The sequence below is a fragment of the Carcharhinus amblyrhynchos genome, chromosome 18 (genome assembly GCF_965287045.1).
Source record: "Carcharhinus amblyrhynchos chromosome 18, sCarAmb.v2.hapA, whole genome shotgun sequence".
Lineage (NCBI taxonomy): Eukaryota > Metazoa > Chordata > Chondrichthyes > Carcharhiniformes > Carcharhinidae > Carcharhinus > Carcharhinus amblyrhynchos.
This window is the reverse complement of record NC_137341.1, coordinates 43,227,814-43,246,528: the sequence shown is the minus strand read 5'-3', so window position 1 is coordinate 43,246,528 and position 18,715 is coordinate 43,227,814. Positions and strand designations below refer to the sequence as shown.

Genomic DNA, 18,715 nt, shown 5'->3' with positions numbered 1-18,715 from the left:
TATGGTTATCTTATGCGACACATTTTTCAAAACTGACACATTTAGTTGCTTACTTTTTTGTTAAGAACATGGCTGGCGACTCGACAAAGCATAAGCAGACTGTCTTCTTGCGCAGTCCAGGTTACACGGAGTTTGGTCATACGGCGCAGTGCACTCCTATCAGCGTCATCTTGGAAGCGAAATCTCTTTGTCTTTTCTGGTTGTGGTAAATCCTCTGCAAACATCAGTGAATAATTATATGTGCGTGGACAATATTCACAAAAGCAGAAGAAGGGCACTGAAGCCAGAGAACCCCTTGTTCACTTTTTAAAATTTTACGCATTTGTGTAGCATAAGAAAGCGAATGGAATGTTGGCAATTACATCTAAAGGAATAGAATATAAAGGCAAGGAAATATTGCTGCAACTATAAAAGACATTGGTGAGGCCGCACCTGGAGTATTGTGCACAGTTTTCGTCCCTGCATTTGAGGGAAGATGTAGCGGTTTTGGAGGCAGTTCAGAGGAGGTTCACTAGATTAATTCTAGAAATTTGGGGCTTTTCGTATGAAGAGGGATTGAACTGTTTAGGCCTATACTGCCTGGAATTTAGAAGAATGAGGGGAGATCAAATTGAAGTATATAAGATAATAAAAGGTGTGGATAAAGTAGACGTGCTGCGGATGCTTCCGCTGGTGGGGCATTCTAGAAAGAGAGGTCATAGTCTTAGGATAAGAGGCAGCAAATTTAAAACAGAGTTGAGGAGAAACTACTTCTCCCAAAGGGTTGTGAATCTGTGGAATTCACTACCCCAAAGTGCGGTGGATGCTGGGACAGTGAGTAAATTTAGGGAGGAAGTTAGACAGATTTTTAATTTTAATGGGTTGAAAGGTTATGCAAAGAAGACAGGAAAATGGGGAAGAGGAGCATATCAGCCATGATCGAATGGCAGAACAGACTCAATGGGCTGAATGGCCTAATTTTGCTGCTGTATTTTATGAACTTCTATGAACTTTCTCCACGCACTGTGTTTTAGTTAGCACTTTCTGATAAACCTGGCAGTATGAATATAGAGTACAATAAAACATTATGGCTTTTAAAGAGACAAACCTTGGGAGACGATACACTGGCCCAACAGCAATGAAAAATCTACTTGATGGGATAAAATGCATATGCTTCGAATTACCATAAGCCAGCCCAAACTGCTAATAAGGAAACTACCAAAACTATAGGACAGCCATGCAGATGAAATAACTGCCCTTCCATTTTTAAAAGCATAAGTCAGCAGCAGTGAAACCTCTCACCTTTCCTTCTCTTTTTCCTTGGTTTCTTCCCACTCTCTGGACGTTTTCTTTTCTGCCCTTTGCCACCGGCGACTCTTTTGTTCCTGTCCACGTTGCATTCTTTTTCAATTTGAATCTCTTCCTTGTGGTCAGCGAGAGACTCGTGCACAGACCTGAGGACCCTCAGAATACTGAACTTATTGCCTAGGTCGCAAAGGGGAAACCGTAAGAAGAGGCAATTAAGAACCGCAGAAGCCTATGCTTCTAAAGTATTGGTTATTAATCTCCATCCTCACTGCCACCTTCCCCCTGGATATCGAACAAGGTCAACATCTCACTTTTCAAAGAATAAACAGGAATAAATTCTATTAGAGTCGATGTGGGAAGAGGAGGTGATTTGAGTCCAGTAGAGACACAATTTACTATGACATTTGTTTGACATGGACAGCTTTGGTCATCAGAATGTCGCAACTCACTGGACATTAAAGCTGAGTATCCAAGAACAGATAACTTGAGTTTCCATCTTTTCAGTGACACTGTGATGCCTTTCCATCATGTCGACATAATACAGAATTTATCATGGCATAAGAGGCCATTCATCCCAGGAAGTCTGTGCTGGATTTCTGCAACCCAGTCAATTACATTCTCCCCTCTCTAACCCCGAAAGTTTATTTGTCTTAAGTTCCCACCCAACTTCCTTTTTAAGTCACTAATAACATCCATGTCCACCACCCTCACATGTACTTGTATGCAGGTTGCATCATTTAAGCATTTCCAAACCACTGCAGATTTGAATTTCCCCATCTTAAAATCACTAAAATTCAGATATAAAGATTTATTTAACCGTTTGGGGCCTTGATACTTGTAAGAATCTATTTCAGTCTTACTTCAACGTTTAATAATGGTTGTGCAGGGTTCTAGACTACCACGTGAGGCCATTAATCCTGGGTAATATGATAATCACACAACAGATTAGAGGAATTTCACACAAAGTTTAAAGTTTATTTATTCGTGTCACAAGTACGGTTAATGAGAAATAACCATAAAGAGAAATATCTCACCTGCAACACCAAGAGGAAGGGAATGTTTGTTGAGGAAGCTCTGTAATCGCACTGAACTGCTCTCAGGGATACTGAGACTCTATAAAGAGGAAAAACTGGGTTGAGAGAGCAGTTTATCTGTTTATATTCACAGCTGGATTTTTGAATTTACACTCTTGCGAACACCAGCATAACAATCACTTACATTTATATAAGACCATAAGATATAGGAGCAGAATTAGGCCATTCAGCCCATCGAGTCTGCTCCGTCATTCAATCATGGCTGATATGATTCTCATCCTCATTCTCCTGCCTTCTCCCTGTAATCCTCAATCCCATTATTGATCAACTATCTATCTCTGTCTTATTTCAATGACCTGGCCCCCACAGCCCTCTCTGACAATGAATTCCACAGATTCACCACCCTCTGGCTGAAGAAATTCCTCCTCAACTTTGTTTTAAAGGAGTGTCCCTTCACTCTGAGGTTGTGCCCTCAAGATCTAGTCTCTTCCATGAGTGGAATCATCCTCTCCATGTTCACTCTAACTACATCAGTACTCTAAGTTTCAATTAGATCCCTGTTCATCCTTCTAAATTCCATCAAGTTTAGACCCAGACTCCTCAACCACTCCTCATAAGACAAACCCTTCATTCTTGTAAACCCCCTCTGGACCTCCTCCAAGGCCAGCACATTCTTCCTTTGGTATGATGCCCAAAATGGCTCACAATATTCCAAACATAGTCTGACCAGAGCCTTATACAGCATCAGCAGCTTAAACATTCACTCCCTCTATCACCAACGCACAGTGGCAGCAGTGTGAACCATCTGCCAGATATACTGCAGCATCTCTCCAAGACTCTTTCAGCAGTCCATGACCTCTACAACCTCAAAGGAAAAAGGGCAACAGAGACATGGAAACAGCATCACCTGATGGTTCACATTGCTGCCACTGTGCGTTGGTGATAGAGGGAGTGAATGTTTAAGCTGATGGATGGGGTGTCAATCAAGCAGGCTGCTTTGCCTTGATAGTGGCAAATGCTGGCCTTGCCAGTGATACCCACATCTTATGCCTCAGTATGTTAATGATTTGACTTGATGTATTATTTTCACATGTATTAACATACAGTGAAAACATCAAGATAGATAAGTCACCAGGACTGGATGCGATGTACCCCAGGTTACTGTGGGAGGTGAGGGAAGAAATTGCAGAGCCTCTGGCGATGATCTTTGCGTCATCGATGGAGACGGGAGAGGTTTCGGAGGATTGCGGACATGGTTCCTATATTCAAGAAAGTGAATAGAGGTAGCCCAGGAAATTATCGACCAGTGAGTCTAACCTCAGTGGTTGGTAAGTTGATGGAAAAGATCCTGAGAGACAGGACTTATGAACATTTACAGAAGTATAGTATGATCAAAACTAGTCAGACGAAGGATAAGAGGGGGCCTGATAGAAGTGTATAAGATGATGAGAGGTGTTGATCAGGTGGACTCTCAGAAGCTTTTCCCCAGGGCTGAAATGGCAACCACAAGAGGACACAGGTTTAAGACGCTGGGAAGTAGATACAGGGGAGATATCAGGGGTAAGTTTTTCACTCAGAGGGTGGTGGGTGGAATCGGCTGCTGGTGGTGGTGGAAGCAAATTCGATAGGGTCTTCAAAGAGGCTTCTGGATGAGTACATGGGACTTAATAGGATTGAAGGTTATAGGTAAGCCTAGTAGGTAGAGATAAGATCGGCGCAACTTGTGGGCCAAAGGGCCTGTTTGCGCTGTAGTTTTTCTATGATTCTATCCCTGCTCTTGCATTCCAGCCCTCTAGAAATGAATGCTAACATTGAATTTGCCTTCCTGTAGCACCTATAAGATGTCCTGGGGGGGGGGGGGGGGGGGCGCTGTATTCATGGGGTGTGGACATCTCTGGGTTGGCCAACACTTATTGCCTGTCCCTAATTGCCCACTGATTCTTCAAATGCTGTGGTGTATGTACACCCAAAGTGCAGTTAGGGAGGGATGCCCAAGATTTTGTTCCAGTGAAGGAATGGTGATATGGTTGCCAGTCAGGATAAGGTGTAGCTTGGAAGGAAACTGGCAGGTGATGCTGTTTCCATGTCTCTGTTGCCCTTTTTCCTTTGAGGTTGTAGAGGTCATGGACTGCTGAAAGAGTCTTGGAGAGATGCTGCAGTACATCTGGCAGATGGTTCACACTGCTGCCACTGTGCATTGGTGATAGAGGGAGTGAATGTTTAAGCTGATGGATGGGGTGTCAATCAAGCAGGCTGCTTTGCCTTGATAGTGGCAAATGCTGGCCTTGCCAGTGATACCCACATCTTATGCCTCAGTATGTTAATGATTTGACTTGATGTATTATTTTCACATGTATTAACATACAGTGAAAAGTATTCTTTCTGTGCACCATACAAATCATACCATTCATAGTGAAGGAAACAAGGAAGTGCAAAATATAGTGTTACAGTCATAGCATTATGAGAGTTTAAAAGAGTTAGAATAAAGCTTTAGAAGCATAGAACGAGAATAAAAGACAGAAGGTATGCTGGGCACAGCTGGCAAGAAGTCGCCTTGCTCCGGCGCCATCTTGAGGCTGTTTCTAAGGGTTCTGCCATTTACAGTATAATTCACACCTAAATTTGATGTTCCAAAATGCATCACCTTGCATCTATCTAGATTAAACTCCATCTGCCATTTTGTGCCCAAGTTTCCAATCTATCTAAATCCTGTTGTATTCTCAGACAATCCCTGGCACCATCAGCAACTCCACCAATCTTCAGGTCATCCGTAAGCTTACTCCTCAGACCACCCACATTTTCCTCCAGATCATTTACACATAATACAGCAACAGAGGTCGCAGTACTGATCCCTGCGAATAATCTGTAGCTACTGACCTCCATTCTGAAAAACACTCTCCCATCGCTACTCTCTGTCTCCTATGACCAGTATCCATCTAGCCAGCCCACCCCAAATCCCATGTGATTTTAAGAATAAAGAATATCCTGTTAAAATAGTTTACATCAACTGCAACATCTCTGCTTCAGTTTACATTTGAAATACTTACTTTTTTCGCATTGTTAATGATATAACTGGTCCAGATCCAGTTTCGCTTCAGGTGCCCGAAGAAACTAGAATCCAGGCCAGCTGCTCCAAGGCCGTCCCCCGGTAACTTCCCATCATCCACTAACGTCCTACTGCCCCTGGAGGAATTGAGGAGAGAAATCATTAAAAGCAACATCAGTTTGTTCCAATCTGAAACTTAACACAGACTCAAACCATCAACAATGTCAGTGAGGTAGCATGGTGGTGCAGTGGTTAGCACTGCTGTCCCACAGAGCTAGGGACCTGGGTTCGATTCCGGCTTGGGTCACTGTGTGTGTGGAGTTTGCACATGCTCTCCGTGCTTGTGTGGGTTTCCTCCAGGTGCTCCGGTTTCCTCCCACAATCCAAAGATGTGCGGGTTAGGTGGATTAACCATGCTAAATTGCCCCTTAGTGTCGGGGGACTAGCTAGGGTAAATGGGGATGGGCCTGGGTGGAATTGTGGTCAGTGCAGACCCGATGGGCCAAATGGCCTCCTTCTGCCTTGTAGGATTCTGAGATTCTATTTTGCAGAATGAATGGTCAGTGGGAGAGTGAGAGATAGTAGACGTGCAAGAAACTAAGTTACATTGTGTAATACATATTTCAGAATACTGCCAAACCGATGGTGAAAACGGGGAACAGCTCGCAAACTGAACAGCATGTGATGCTTTGTTTTAACTTGAATAATTCAAGATGGCATGCATTAGAAGTAAAACGCACGTGGTGTGCTCCAGCAGGGAACATTTGTGCTCCAGGGTGTTCTTGGTAGTTGCTTCCTGCTCCATCGCTGAGTTAAGGGCTGTGTCATCTGTGCCCTCTTGCGCAGCCTGGCCAGCATTTTTGTTTAAGCGAGGAAACCGAATAACTCCTGAAATCAGAAATAAAATTATTGCTTGTAAGAATTCTAAGAAAGAGGAACAGGGGGTTTGGTCCAATAATCACATCCACTTTTCACTGATCAACCCTTGTATACCTTCCAAACAGCCTGTTGAATTCATTACCACAGAAAGCAGTTGATGGTAAAACATTGAATGTATTCAAGAGGCGGCTGGATATAGCACTTGAGATGAATGGGATCATATGGGGAGAAAGCAGGATTAGGCTATTGAGTTGGATGATCAGCCATGATCATGATGAATGGTGGAGCAGGCCCAAAGAAGATAGCCTCCTCCTATCTTCTGTGTTTACCATCAGATCCTTCAAATAATCTATCCCTTTATATGTGGGTGGATGTGTGCGAGCGTGTTATAGCTTACTCAAGGGGTCAAGTTGCTGCAGTAACATGTGTTTTTACATGCATGTTGTAGTTTGGAGCTATGGGTGGTGATGGTGGAGGCCCCAATGTTCTTTCCAACACACGATTGATCAGGAATCTCTCTCAATCTTACCGCCTGCCACTGGGTGTGCATTGGAAAGATTTCAAGATTGATGCTCACCCTCTTTGGCCGTGTTGTGAAGACACCTTCCTTTGCCGTCAAGTCCTCACAGAGCCACTGGCTGACCCACTGTGCCACAGTACTTCCTCAGCTGACCTCTCAAGTGGACCTAATTGCTTTTTGAACCCACTTACACTTGGTGCTTCAAAGGCTTTCCCGGTAACTTATTTCACACTCAAGGTTTTGGGTAACAAATAAAATATTTTCAAGCTACCCAAATCTTTAACAAAATAATGCTGAAAAATTGGAAATAAGAACTTTTGTTTCTCACAATCTGCTGTGTATTTGCAGCTGAATGTTTATACTTCTGATTTTTAAACATGTGTACTAGAACTTCATTGGACCAATTTTGCCATTGTCTTATGATATTGAATAGATCAGTTGGGTTTTCTCAAAGTTCTCCCTTTTCCCAATGGAAGTCTGAACTTTGATTGTGTTTGTACATCGCTTAATTGCTGATACCTGTAACAATCTTTGTTGTTCCCCTCTTTAAAGTGTTGAGAGTCTTTTAGGTGACCAGATCCACAGACGGATGCCAGATAAGGCAATAACAATAATAACACTGTATTCTTCAACACACAACCACTTTTGATTTTTACCATATTCCAGGGATTTGTTCACAATAATCCTTGGAACCCTCTGTTGACCAAAGCTCTTTATTACTGTGCCACTTAACACTCGAGTTTCCTTATTCCTATATTAATTACTTTACGCATACGCAGAGCCCGAACCACCTCAGAAATAACCCCAGCACAAAGTCTGATGTGATTTAGGGGCGGTGCACCACATAGTTCACAGGGTAGATGCTGAGAGGTTGTTCCTCCTTGTGAGGAAGTCTAGGATCAGAGCAGCAATTTTAAGACAGATGAAGAAGAATTTCTTCTCTCCGAGGGATGGAATCCTTTACCAAAGCAGGCTGTAGAGACTGGATTGTTAAGAGTGTTCAAAGCTGAGATGGACAGATTTTTAATCAGTAAAGGAATCAAGGGTTATGGGGGTAAGGCGGGAAAGTGGAGTTAAGGATCATCACATCAAATCAGTCATGATCTCATTGAATGGAGGAGCAGACTTGCTGGGCCAAATGGCCTACTTATGCTCCTACATCTTATGGTCTCGTAGCAGCATATTATCTAATGGACCAGTATAAATGTCCCACTTTATAATGTGTATAACATGGAGACATCATACTGACACTGCATCTTTTATGGTGCCACAGTGGTTAACACCGCTGCCTCACAGCGCCAGGGCCCCGGGATCGATTCTCAGCTTGGGTGACTGTCTGGGTGGAGTCTGCACTTTCTCCCTGGGTCCGTATGGATTTCCTCCCACAGTTCAAAGATGTGTAGGTTAGGTGGATTGGTTATGCTAAATTGTCCCTTAGTTTGAGGGGGACTGGCTAGGGTAAATGCATAGGATTGTGGGGGTAGGACCTGGGTGGGATTGTGATTGGTGCAGACTTGATGGGCTGAATGGCCTCCTCCTGCCACGGGGGGGGAACGTGTAAACCCCACACAGACGGTGACCCAAGCCGGGAATTGAACCTGGATCCCTGCTGCTGTCAGGCAGCAGTGCTAACCACTGTGCCACCCACTTTCCCGCTGCAACCCCCCCCCCCCCCACCCCCCCCACCCCCTGCTCTCTACTGAGTGCTTACTGGTTCAGTCACACAGATGACACTTATTAAATGTATTTAAACAATCCAATATGCTTTGTGCCAAACTCCAAGTAGAATTGAGAGAAACTACTGGCAATTTTCAAATATAAATCTTCCTGAAAGCAAAGTGCTATAGAAATGACAAGGCATTGGAGATCAAACGTACACACCTGGAGCATGCTTTGGAAAAACGTCAATGTGGTTTTATAAACCTAAACTTAACTAACTTGTGGTCTGTAGTTTAGAGCTGACTTACAGGAACAATCATTGTTAACCAGCAAACATACATTAGAAAGCATATTATAACGAAACAATTAAACATATTAAAAAAAATCAGTATGATGGTTTACGATTTTACAGATGCAGAAAGGCAATACAAGTTGAATACAGAAATATACTGGAGTACACTGCGGTGTTACACGTTTGAAATTAAGAGAGAATTTGAACAAATTTTAAACTTTGTTTCTTCTCCTTGTAGTTCAGCAGTGACACCATGTGGCCAAACCATGCATAACACAGTGCTGTAACAAATTTAGACAAAGGACAGTCAAAATCATGATGTGGAGATGCTGGCGTTGAACTGAGGTAAGCACAGTAAGAAGTCTCACAACACCAGGTTAAAAATCTGCCTATCTCAGCTTTGAACATTCTTCACAATCCAGCTTCTACAGCCTGCTACAGTAAAGAGTTCCACCGATTCACTACCCTCCACGAGAAGAAATTCCTCCTCATCTCTGTTGTAAATTGGCAAGACGTGCCGGATCATCGAAGTGGATGCCATCATCTCATGTGGAACACCATCCACCAGGTACATGGCATGTACTCTCACATCCCGGCCAACGTTGTCTACCTGATACGCTGCAGGAAAGGATGCCCCAAAGCATGGTACTGGAGGAGATCATGCAGAAGCCACGACAATGGATGAATGAACACCGCTCGACAATCACCAGGCAAGAATGTTCTCTTCCTGTTGAGGAACACTTCAGCAGTCACGGACATCCGGCCTCTGATCTTTGGGTAAGCGTTCTCCAAGGCAGCCTTCAGGACACATGACAGCGCAGAATTGCTGAGCAGAGACTGATAGCCAAGTTCCGCACACATGAGGACGGCCTCAACAGGGATCTTGGGTTCATGTCACACTATCTGTAACCTCCACAACTTGCCTGAACTTGCAAAATCTCACTAACTGTCCTGGCTGGAGACAATACACATCTCTTTAACCTGTGCTTAACCCTCTCTTCACTCACATTAGCTGCATCTTTAAGACTTGATTATCTATAAAGACTCACATTCCAACCATTATCTTGTAAACTGAGTTTGTGTCTTTATATGCCCTGCTTGTGAACATAACTCCCACTTACCTGAAGCAGGGGCAGTGCTCCGAAAGCTTGTGGCTTGTGCTACCAAATAAACAGTCAAAATCAGCCAGCACATAACCAAATCCAGCTGATTATAGAATCCCTACAGTGCAGAGGATAGCCATTCAGCCCACTGAGCCTGCACCGACTCAGAGTACCTTAACCAAGCTGCTTCCCCTGCCCTTTCCTCGTAACCCCACACATTTACTATGGCTGATCCATCAGACTTACACATCTTAGACCATAAGGTATAGGAGCAGAATTAGGCCATGTGACCCATCTTGGAACCCTAAGGGACAATTTAACATGGCCAATCCACCTAACCTGCACATCTTTGTAGGGTGGGAAGAAACCGGAGCACCCAGAAGAAACCCATACAGACATGGGGAGGACATGCAAACTCAACACAGACAGTCACCCGAGGGCAGAATTGAGCCCGAGTCCTCCCTGGCGCTGTGAGGCAGTGGTGCGAATCACAGTGTTTTCAGATCTGCCCTTGGTGCTCCTTCTGACCGAGAACATTATTCCTCCCTACTGCTGACTGAGAATGAAAGAAACATATTCATCAGCCTAGTTTCTTAAAATTTACAATCAGGGAGTTATTAAGGGGGGGTATAGTGGTTAGCACTGCTGCCTCACAGCTCTAGGGACCTACCTAGGTTCAATTCCCGGCTTGGGTCATTGTCTGTGTGGAATCTGCACATTCTCCCCGTGTCTGCCTGAGTTTCTTCCAGTGTTCTAGTTTCTTTCCACATCTAAAGATGTGCAGGGTAGGTGCATTGGTCAAGGTAAATTGCCTCTTAGTGTCCCAGGATGAGTAAGTTAGAGGGATTAGCAGGGTCAATGTGTGGGTTGTGGGGATAGGGCCTGGGGTGGGATTGTTGTGGGTGCAGGCTGGAAGGACCAAATGGCCTCCTTCTGCACTGTAGGGTTTCTATGATATTCTATGATGATATTCTATAAGTGATCAAATGTTGTTCACTCTTTTTTATTACAGGTACAGTTGAAGTAACATTCTCATCAGCTGTAGCATAGGAGTCAGGGAAAAGACCCCAGCCACCGAACTATGGTGTACTGAACAAGCAAATTCACTGGTTGATAGTTCTTGGTTGGGCTGATACAGAGCAGGGATACATATCTTTAGAAATGTGGTTTAAAGAGTATCCAATAACTTGGTGGACATTTCAAGGGCAAAAATTACTTTCAGCATGGCTACAGTCAAACTTGGATTAAACAGATCTACAATCTCTTTAACTTGCAACAAATTTGAGAGGAAAGAAAGGCACAGTGGTTAGCACCGCTGCCTCGCAGTGCCAGGGACCCAGATTTAATGCGAGGCTCGGGTCATTGTCTGTGTGGAGTTTACATGTTCTCCTTGTGTCTGCGTGGGTTTCCTTCAAGTGTTCTGGTTTCCTCCCACCGTCCAAGGATGTGCAGGTTAGGTGGATTGGCCGTGCTAAATTAACCCTTAGAGTCCAAAGGTGTGTAGGTTGATGGGATTAGCCATGGCAAAATGTGAGAGATTTCAGGAATAGGGCAGGGGAGGTGGGCCTGGGTCAGATGCTCTTTCCGAGGGTTGGCGCGGACTCGATGGGCTGAATGACCTCTTCTGCACTTGTAGGGATTTTATGATTCTAGGAAAGAGAGTAGGGACTACTGATAAGAATGGATGGTCTGGAACTGCACTTACCTAGTGGTGTATTCAAGCAGACACACATAAGATCGAACCAGAAGCTTTCTACATCCTGCAAGCTGTTTAGAGCATAGCAGCGGTTATCAAATGGCCGGCTGCTTCTGGCCAGATTGTAGTGCGGATCACAGCTAGTAGTGTCAACGATCATGGCATTCTTTTTGATATAAACAAAAATCTAGAGGGAAAGAAAACAATCAGAGGTCAGCTTCCAGTTTCAGATTTTTCATATTATGCCAAATAATCATAGAATGAATGATAGAAACCTTACAGAAGGAGACTCAGCCCATTGAGTCTGTACCAACAACAATCCCACCCCAGGCCCTATCCCCGTGACCCAGTGCATTAACCCTGACATTAGAGGGCAATTTAGCATGGCCAATCCACCTGATCCGCACATCTTTGGACGGTGGGAGGAAATCGGAGTGCTCAGGAGGAAACCCAAGCAGACACGGGGAGAACATGCAAACTCCACACAGACAGTAACCCAAGCCCGGAATCGAACCCAGGTCCCTGGTGCTGTGAGGCAGCAGTGCTAACCACTGTACCACCCTAGTAGTCCCACAAAGTGGAATGATTTAAGCAGCTCAGCAATGCAGCCACATCAGTGTGGCAAGAGACCTGGACACTGACAGAGATGGGAAGACGACAAGACAGGATGGATTTCACTACCTCATCCTGTTTAAAAAGCTACCATGGGCAGGTGCTTTGTGAAAGGCTGGTTGTCTCTTTACCCAAGTGTGAAAATTACCAGTATGTGAAAAGGAAGAAAATCTATTACGCCTGAGTGCATGTCATATATTAAATTAATAGCCAAGCCTGTGGAAAAACAAAGTAATTACAAAATTGAAGAGTTTTGAAGTTAAACTATAAATAAACATACAAAATCTTATTTAAAATTAAAATAATTATGTTAGGCAAACAAAAACTACAAGGCAATACAGGCAAACACACCTGAGTATGCTTTCCCTAAGTTTAATTACAACTGCAGCATAAGTTTGTAGAAGGATTATGTTATATATTAAATGGAATTTAGACACTGAATGATGCAGCATGGAGGCACAGTGGTTAGCATTGCTGCCTCACAGCACCTTGGGTGACTGTGTGGAGTTTGCATATTCTCCCCCTAACTGCATGGGTTTCCTGCGGCTGCTTCCGTTTCCTCCCGCATTCCAAAGATGTGCATACAAGGTGGATTAGCCATGCTAAATTGTCCCTTAGTGTCTCAATATGTGTAGGTTAGCGGGATTAAGGGTTAAATATGTGGGTCCATGGGCGTAGAGCCTGGGTGAGATACTCTGTTGCGGGGTCAGTGCAGGCTCGATAGGCCAAATGGCCTCCTTCTGCACTGTAGGAATTCTACAATAAAAACTGACCCTGAGGACTTGATGGACCTTTTCCCCAGTTTGATAGCTTTCTGTTGTATTAAATGGAATACAAGAATGGTACATGATGCAAAATGATTTTCTACCCTTCCAGACTCTACAAACAGTAAACCTCCATTCAGAGGTGCTATACTGCTTTGCAACAATGTACCATTATCAGATACTAAGGATAGGCAAGATACGACAGGGACTGATTTATGTCTCATTCTTCTCCCCACACGGGAAATAACCTATTGGCTGTTTGGCAGCTCTTCCCTGACTTCCACCAGAACAATGGGAAACCTCTGCACACAGCATTCTGCAACAAAACACAGGCTCAATTGATGATCTATTCTCAGACTGGGATGATACTACCGAGATCAGTGTTGTAACAATACAAAACAGGGTCACTTCATGTACAGAACAGGAAGGGGACCAATTTGTGAAAAGGGAACATTTATCCTGAAGGAAAATGTTCTGCAGGTCAAGGTCTTAATTTTCTCTTAACTGAGTTTCCTTCATCAGAACTGAAAGTGCATCATGCCAATATTGGGCGCCTGTAACTGGAATTTTGTTTCTCCAACTTTCACACACCAAACTCCACATTGGGAGGCGATGGCTTAGTGGTATTATCACTTGGCTATCAATCCAGAAACTCAGCTAATGATCTGGAGACCTGGGTTCGAATCCTGCTGCAGCAGGCGGTAGAATTTGAATTCAATAAATGTATCTGGAATTAAAAATCTACTGATGACTAACAAACCATTGTCAATTGTCAGAAAGACCCATTTAGTTCACTAATGTCCTTTAGGGAAGGAAATCTGCCATCCTTACCTGGTCCAGCCTACATGTCATTTCAGAGCCACAGCAATGTGGTTGGCTCTCAACTGCCCTCCAATGGCAACTGGGATGGGCAATAAATGCTGGCCAGCCAGTGATGCCCAAGTCCCACGAATTAATCAAAAAACATGCACAATTGTGCTTTCCAAGAAACTTAGATTCAAACCATTGGAGAGAAAAAAAAAGTAGCTTGCCAAGACAGGCCCACACAGCATGGGTTACAGTGACGGTGAAAATATTATGAATTCTTGTAAAAACCCACCTAGTTCACTAAAGTCCTTTAGTGAAGGAAATCTGCCCTCCTTACCTTGTCTGGCCAACTTGTGACGTCAGACTCTAGCAATGTGGTACAGGCAGCATGATGGCACAGTGGTTAGTGCTACTGCCTCACAGCACCAGGGACCCAGGTTCCATTCCCGACTTGAGTCGCTGTCTGTGCGGAGTCTGCACATTCTCCCTGTGTCTGCATGGGATTCCTGCAGATGGTCCGGTTTCCTCCCACAGTCCGAAAGATGTACTGGTTAGGTGGACTGACCATTCCAAATTCTCCCTCAGTGTACCCAAACAGGCGCCGGAATGTGGTGACTAGGGGATTTTCCCAGTAACTTCATTGCAGTGTTAATGTAAGTCTACTCATGACACTAGTAAATAAACTAACTGTCCTGTAATACACACTAGCAAGCCATTCAGTTCAAGGGTCAATTAGGGATGGGCAACAAACACTGGCCCAGCCTACTGCAGCCACATTCCATGAAAGAATAAAGAAAACAATTAGTAATTGTCTGAAATGCAGTCACACAACCCATCGATACAGGCACTGGATTTAAAGCAGCACAAGCACAATTCAGAACCAAAAATTCAGACTTTAGAATCGTCAAACTTTCTTTTGGAAAGCCTACCTGATCTTTCTCCTGAAACTTTTCAGTTGGGCCAAACTGCAACAATCCCATATAACAAAGACGCTGCAAACTTTCAAAGATAGAAAAGATGTATCTCCTGTCAACACCAAAAGAAATTCACATGGCTTGCATCAGTGATGATATACTTTGCTGTTCTGTCAGCTGTGACTCATTGGGTAGCACCCTCTCCTCTGGGTTAGAAGTTCAAGCCCCAGTTCAGAGCTCAAGGACAAAAATCAAGGCTGATAATTCCAGAGTAGTACTGAGGAAATGCTGCACTGGCAGAGGTACCATATGCTGGACGAGATATTAAACTGAGGCTACATTTGCCCCCTCAGCGCGTTATAAGAGATCCCATGTCCCTGTTTCGAGGAAGGGCAGGTGAATTATCCCTTAATGAACATGACAAAAAAAAAGATGACCTTGTCCTCAAAAGATGATCTGGGGTGACACTGTGGCACGGTGGTTAGCACTGGAGTCTCTCAGTACTAGGGACCCAGGCTCGATTCCGACGTTGGGTGACAGTCTGTGTGGAATTTGGACATTCTACCCATGTCTATGTGGGTTTCCTCCGAGTGTTCTGGTTTCCACCCACAGGCCATAAATGTACAGGTTAGGTGGATTGGGCATGCCAAATTGCCCCTTAGTGTCCCAGGATCTGTGGGTTAGCAGAGTAAATACTTGGGGTTACAAGGAATGGGCCTGGATTAGATACCCTGTCGGAGAGTCGGTGCAGGCTCGATGGGCTGAATGACCTCCTTTTGCACTGTTGGGATTCTATGATAATCACATTGGGATCTTGCTGTGAGCAAATTGGCTTCCACAATTCCTCCTTTACAACAGTGACAACACTTCAAAAGTATTCCACTGGCTGTAAAGTGACTTGGACCATCAAATGGTTGTGAAGCATGCTACGTAAAGACAAGTCTTTCTTTTGTTTGAGTTTCCAAAGGGCAAAGTGTTAAATTCCCATGAATCTCACAGCATTTCCAAACAGAAACATAATACCACTGTTGTTTACTGGGATGTATCACCTCTGATTAACAAATTATTCTTGCATTGTTATAAAAAGCACTCTATAAAAGATTCACTTGACAAGTGATGTTTTGATGGATCCAACTGCTGCTGAATATTCAAAGGATTAATAACTTATTCGTTATAGCTGAAAAAAAGAGACATGTTGCTGAAACTTTTTGTCTTGCACTCATCAGGTCAAATCCAAGAATGCCAAATTTCAAATGATCACAATATTACAGGAAAAAATGAAAGTGCTGATTAGTTGGCAAGCCAACACTAATTGGCCAAGATACTGCCAAAGAGAAAGCAATGGGGAACTTTAGGCTCCCCAAGTTCCCAGGTAATTCAAAAAAGGAGCAAGAATTGAAAAGATCCCTTTTCCACATAAAAAATGGGTCCCCATTTACTCCTGTTGGGAGCATGTTGCTTCCAGCAAGAGTAAAAGAGCTTTGCTTCGAGTATGACTGATTATCTTAAACAGGTTGGTTAGTCTAGTTATTGGCACACACACGACTGTTCAGCAAGTGCTGCCTAATCGCAGAATCACATCTAACAGTAATGCATTTTGCAAGCTCAGGCTGGTTGAGTATGGTCTGTTATAACCAACCAAAGGAACGTGCTACTTGAAACTTTGAGTTTTGTTGGCCATTTGTAAAACATACAAACTCAAGTAACGGAAAATCCTGAAGTGTGTCCATCTTGGCTAAGTAATCCGCCAGTTATTGAATTTAAATATATATACATATATATAGCAGATTGTACTGCAACAACTAATTATTACTCAAATCAAACTCACCGGGTGGGGAATCTTAAAACCGATAAGCTCATTCAAGGTGACTGATTTGTGAAAAGGGCACATTTGTCTCCCAAGAGGTAATGTTCTGCAAATGTCCAGGTTTTAATGTGCTTTAGAAAGTTTCCTTTATCAGAGTTGAAAGTGTGTGGTGCCAATACTGGGTACCTGTAACAGGAGTTTTGTTCCTCAAACAGGGGGTACAAAATTTCACCAAGAACTTGTGTTCAAGTTCTCTTTTTGTTTTGTAAACAGCACATTCATTAATGAACCAGTATTTATGCTGAAAGAAATAGCTACCCACCCATGCAGCGAGGGACCAGCTTGTTTCTGAAAATACATTTCACAATCCTTACCGCTTATAAAGAAGTTGCTGCCTCATGGGTTGGGGTAAGTCCCTGACTAAAGTGTGCTTTGTGTAATGGTCATTTAAAAACTCATCCAGGTTTTCAACCTGTTAAGAGGAGGCAAAAAGTGTAGTTAGAGCAATTAAAATATAACATTAACACCTTCACGAAAGCATGCATCTATAATCTAACCACAAAATTTCACGTAATTATTGGACATCTCATTTATTATGAAAATACTTTCAGAAAAGTAAAAACTCAGCACCCATAAAGCTTAAATTTAAGGAAATTATTTTCCCTTTAACTCTGAATCATATGGATTGTTTCTCGCTCCACAGACACTTAGGTTTTCCAGAGGGATTTAGGATAACATGGTAGTAAAAAACTAATAAATCAGGGTAGACTACTTTAGAAATGTATATGGTCTAGAAAAAGCACAAAGTGCCAGGAGTTCTAAAGGTACTGTTTTGCATAAAAACACATATAACCATTGTTAGAGATTTTAAACATGTGTTTTTATATATTCTGTATTAAAATGTACATCTTGGCCAACTACATGCTGCCCTAAGGCATAATGAAATAAAAGCTGATTAAGATAAACCACATTCTTTAAGAACAATACAGCTACAAAGCAGTTTTTAATCAGTATAGGTTACAGAAAATACAAGTTTCCCAGATACTAGAACAAATGGAAAAATTCAATTTTTTCTGATAAGAGATTGCTCAGCAGACAGTGGAAAAAGAACTCGAACTCTATGACCTACGTCATTGGGGTTGCTAAAAGACAGTGGGCAGGAGCTTTCAGATTCTATGGACCAATAAATTCTCATGTTGCCAGGTTATAGATAAATAATTCATACTAACACGATTGATTCATCCATTTAGGATGAGAGTAGGTGGGCAAATGATTTCTGAAAAATGTATAATTGAGTACATCTTAAGAACATAATTTAGAGTAATTTGAAGTGCCTCAAACTACTCTCCCTCCCTGCGGACCAGGCCTGGGCAAAATAAAATACATCTTCAACCAAAATTTACTGTCTCCATGAGTTCTTTGTATTTGCCGAGTTTCAAGTACTTCAGTGTTCATGTAAGCATACTTGTGACACTAACAAAATAAACTTTAAACTTTGATTACTCCTCATTTATGTGTATTATCTAACATAAAACTATGAAATGCGTTGGAATCACTATAAAGTTAGTTAGTTCCCTGGTTCATGTAGGATGTCAACCTGTTTCTATTGCATTTATAAAACAGCTCAAACCATATTACATTATAACAAATAGAGATCTTCAAAAAGAGCAAAACGACTTATGACTGTCACCTACTACGGCATACTGTTTCAATTAGGTTGTTAATGGCATTTAGCACACACTATAATAATACGTTCTAGAAATAAACTCATTGTATTACCTTGTGACTGACTTGTACTATCTGGACAAAGATGGAGAGAGGAACACAAAGCAGTATGTCACTAATGAGAGCCCAACCGTGTCCAAACTCTCTGTGAATAGGGACAGGAGGACAGTATCTCTTCCATGTTGCCTCGTCCACATAAACTGTTAAAGACAGTAAAATGGATCAGTCACAGCTGCAAAAAACAGAATACAACGTCCTCTACTAGCTTTTACCATGCTCAAAACAGTGGTCACACTCGCCTAATTTCTTCATATATTTTTAGGACAACAGACTTAAAGCATGGAGCAAGAGAGTGGATCCAAATATTTCTCTCCAGAGAACTATGTGCATTTGAAACCACAAAACAAATAATTGCTTAGAATAATTCAGAATTTATCTCAGTCAAAAAAAATGGATTTACACGGTTGCAGGTATTTTGAAATAGCAGTACAAGGCTAGATAACAATCTAGATAGTGGGGCTGCGGAAAAGAAAAATCGTAATAAGTCTACTGAGGTAGTTTCAGATATCG

General features: G+C 42.7%; 1 protein-coding gene across 2 annotated transcripts in view; it reads right to left on the bottom strand.

The window, feature by feature from the left end:
- Nucleotides 1-18,715, bottom strand: part of gtf3c1 (general transcription factor IIIC subunit 1) — a 95,149-nt gene that overhangs the window by 37,347 nt on the left and 39,087 nt on the right. For both annotated transcript variants that reach the window (XM_080206913.1, XM_080206914.1), the window contains 9 exons: nt 18,200-18,345; nt 16,795-16,892; nt 14,629-14,725; nt 11,526-11,703; nt 6,108-6,255; nt 5,369-5,504; nt 2,322-2,400; nt 1,282-1,464; nt 54-214 (listed from right to left, as the gene is read on the bottom strand). In XM_080206913.1, the coding sequence (XP_080063039.1) occupies nt 54-214; nt 1,282-1,464; nt 2,322-2,400; nt 5,369-5,504; nt 6,108-6,255; nt 11,526-11,703; nt 14,629-14,725; nt 16,795-16,892; nt 18,200-18,345 (1,226 nt within the window). The remainder of the gene's footprint in view (nt 1-53; nt 215-1,281; nt 1,465-2,321; nt 2,401-5,368; nt 5,505-6,107; nt 6,256-11,525; nt 11,704-14,628; nt 14,726-16,794; nt 16,893-18,199; nt 18,346-18,715) is intronic.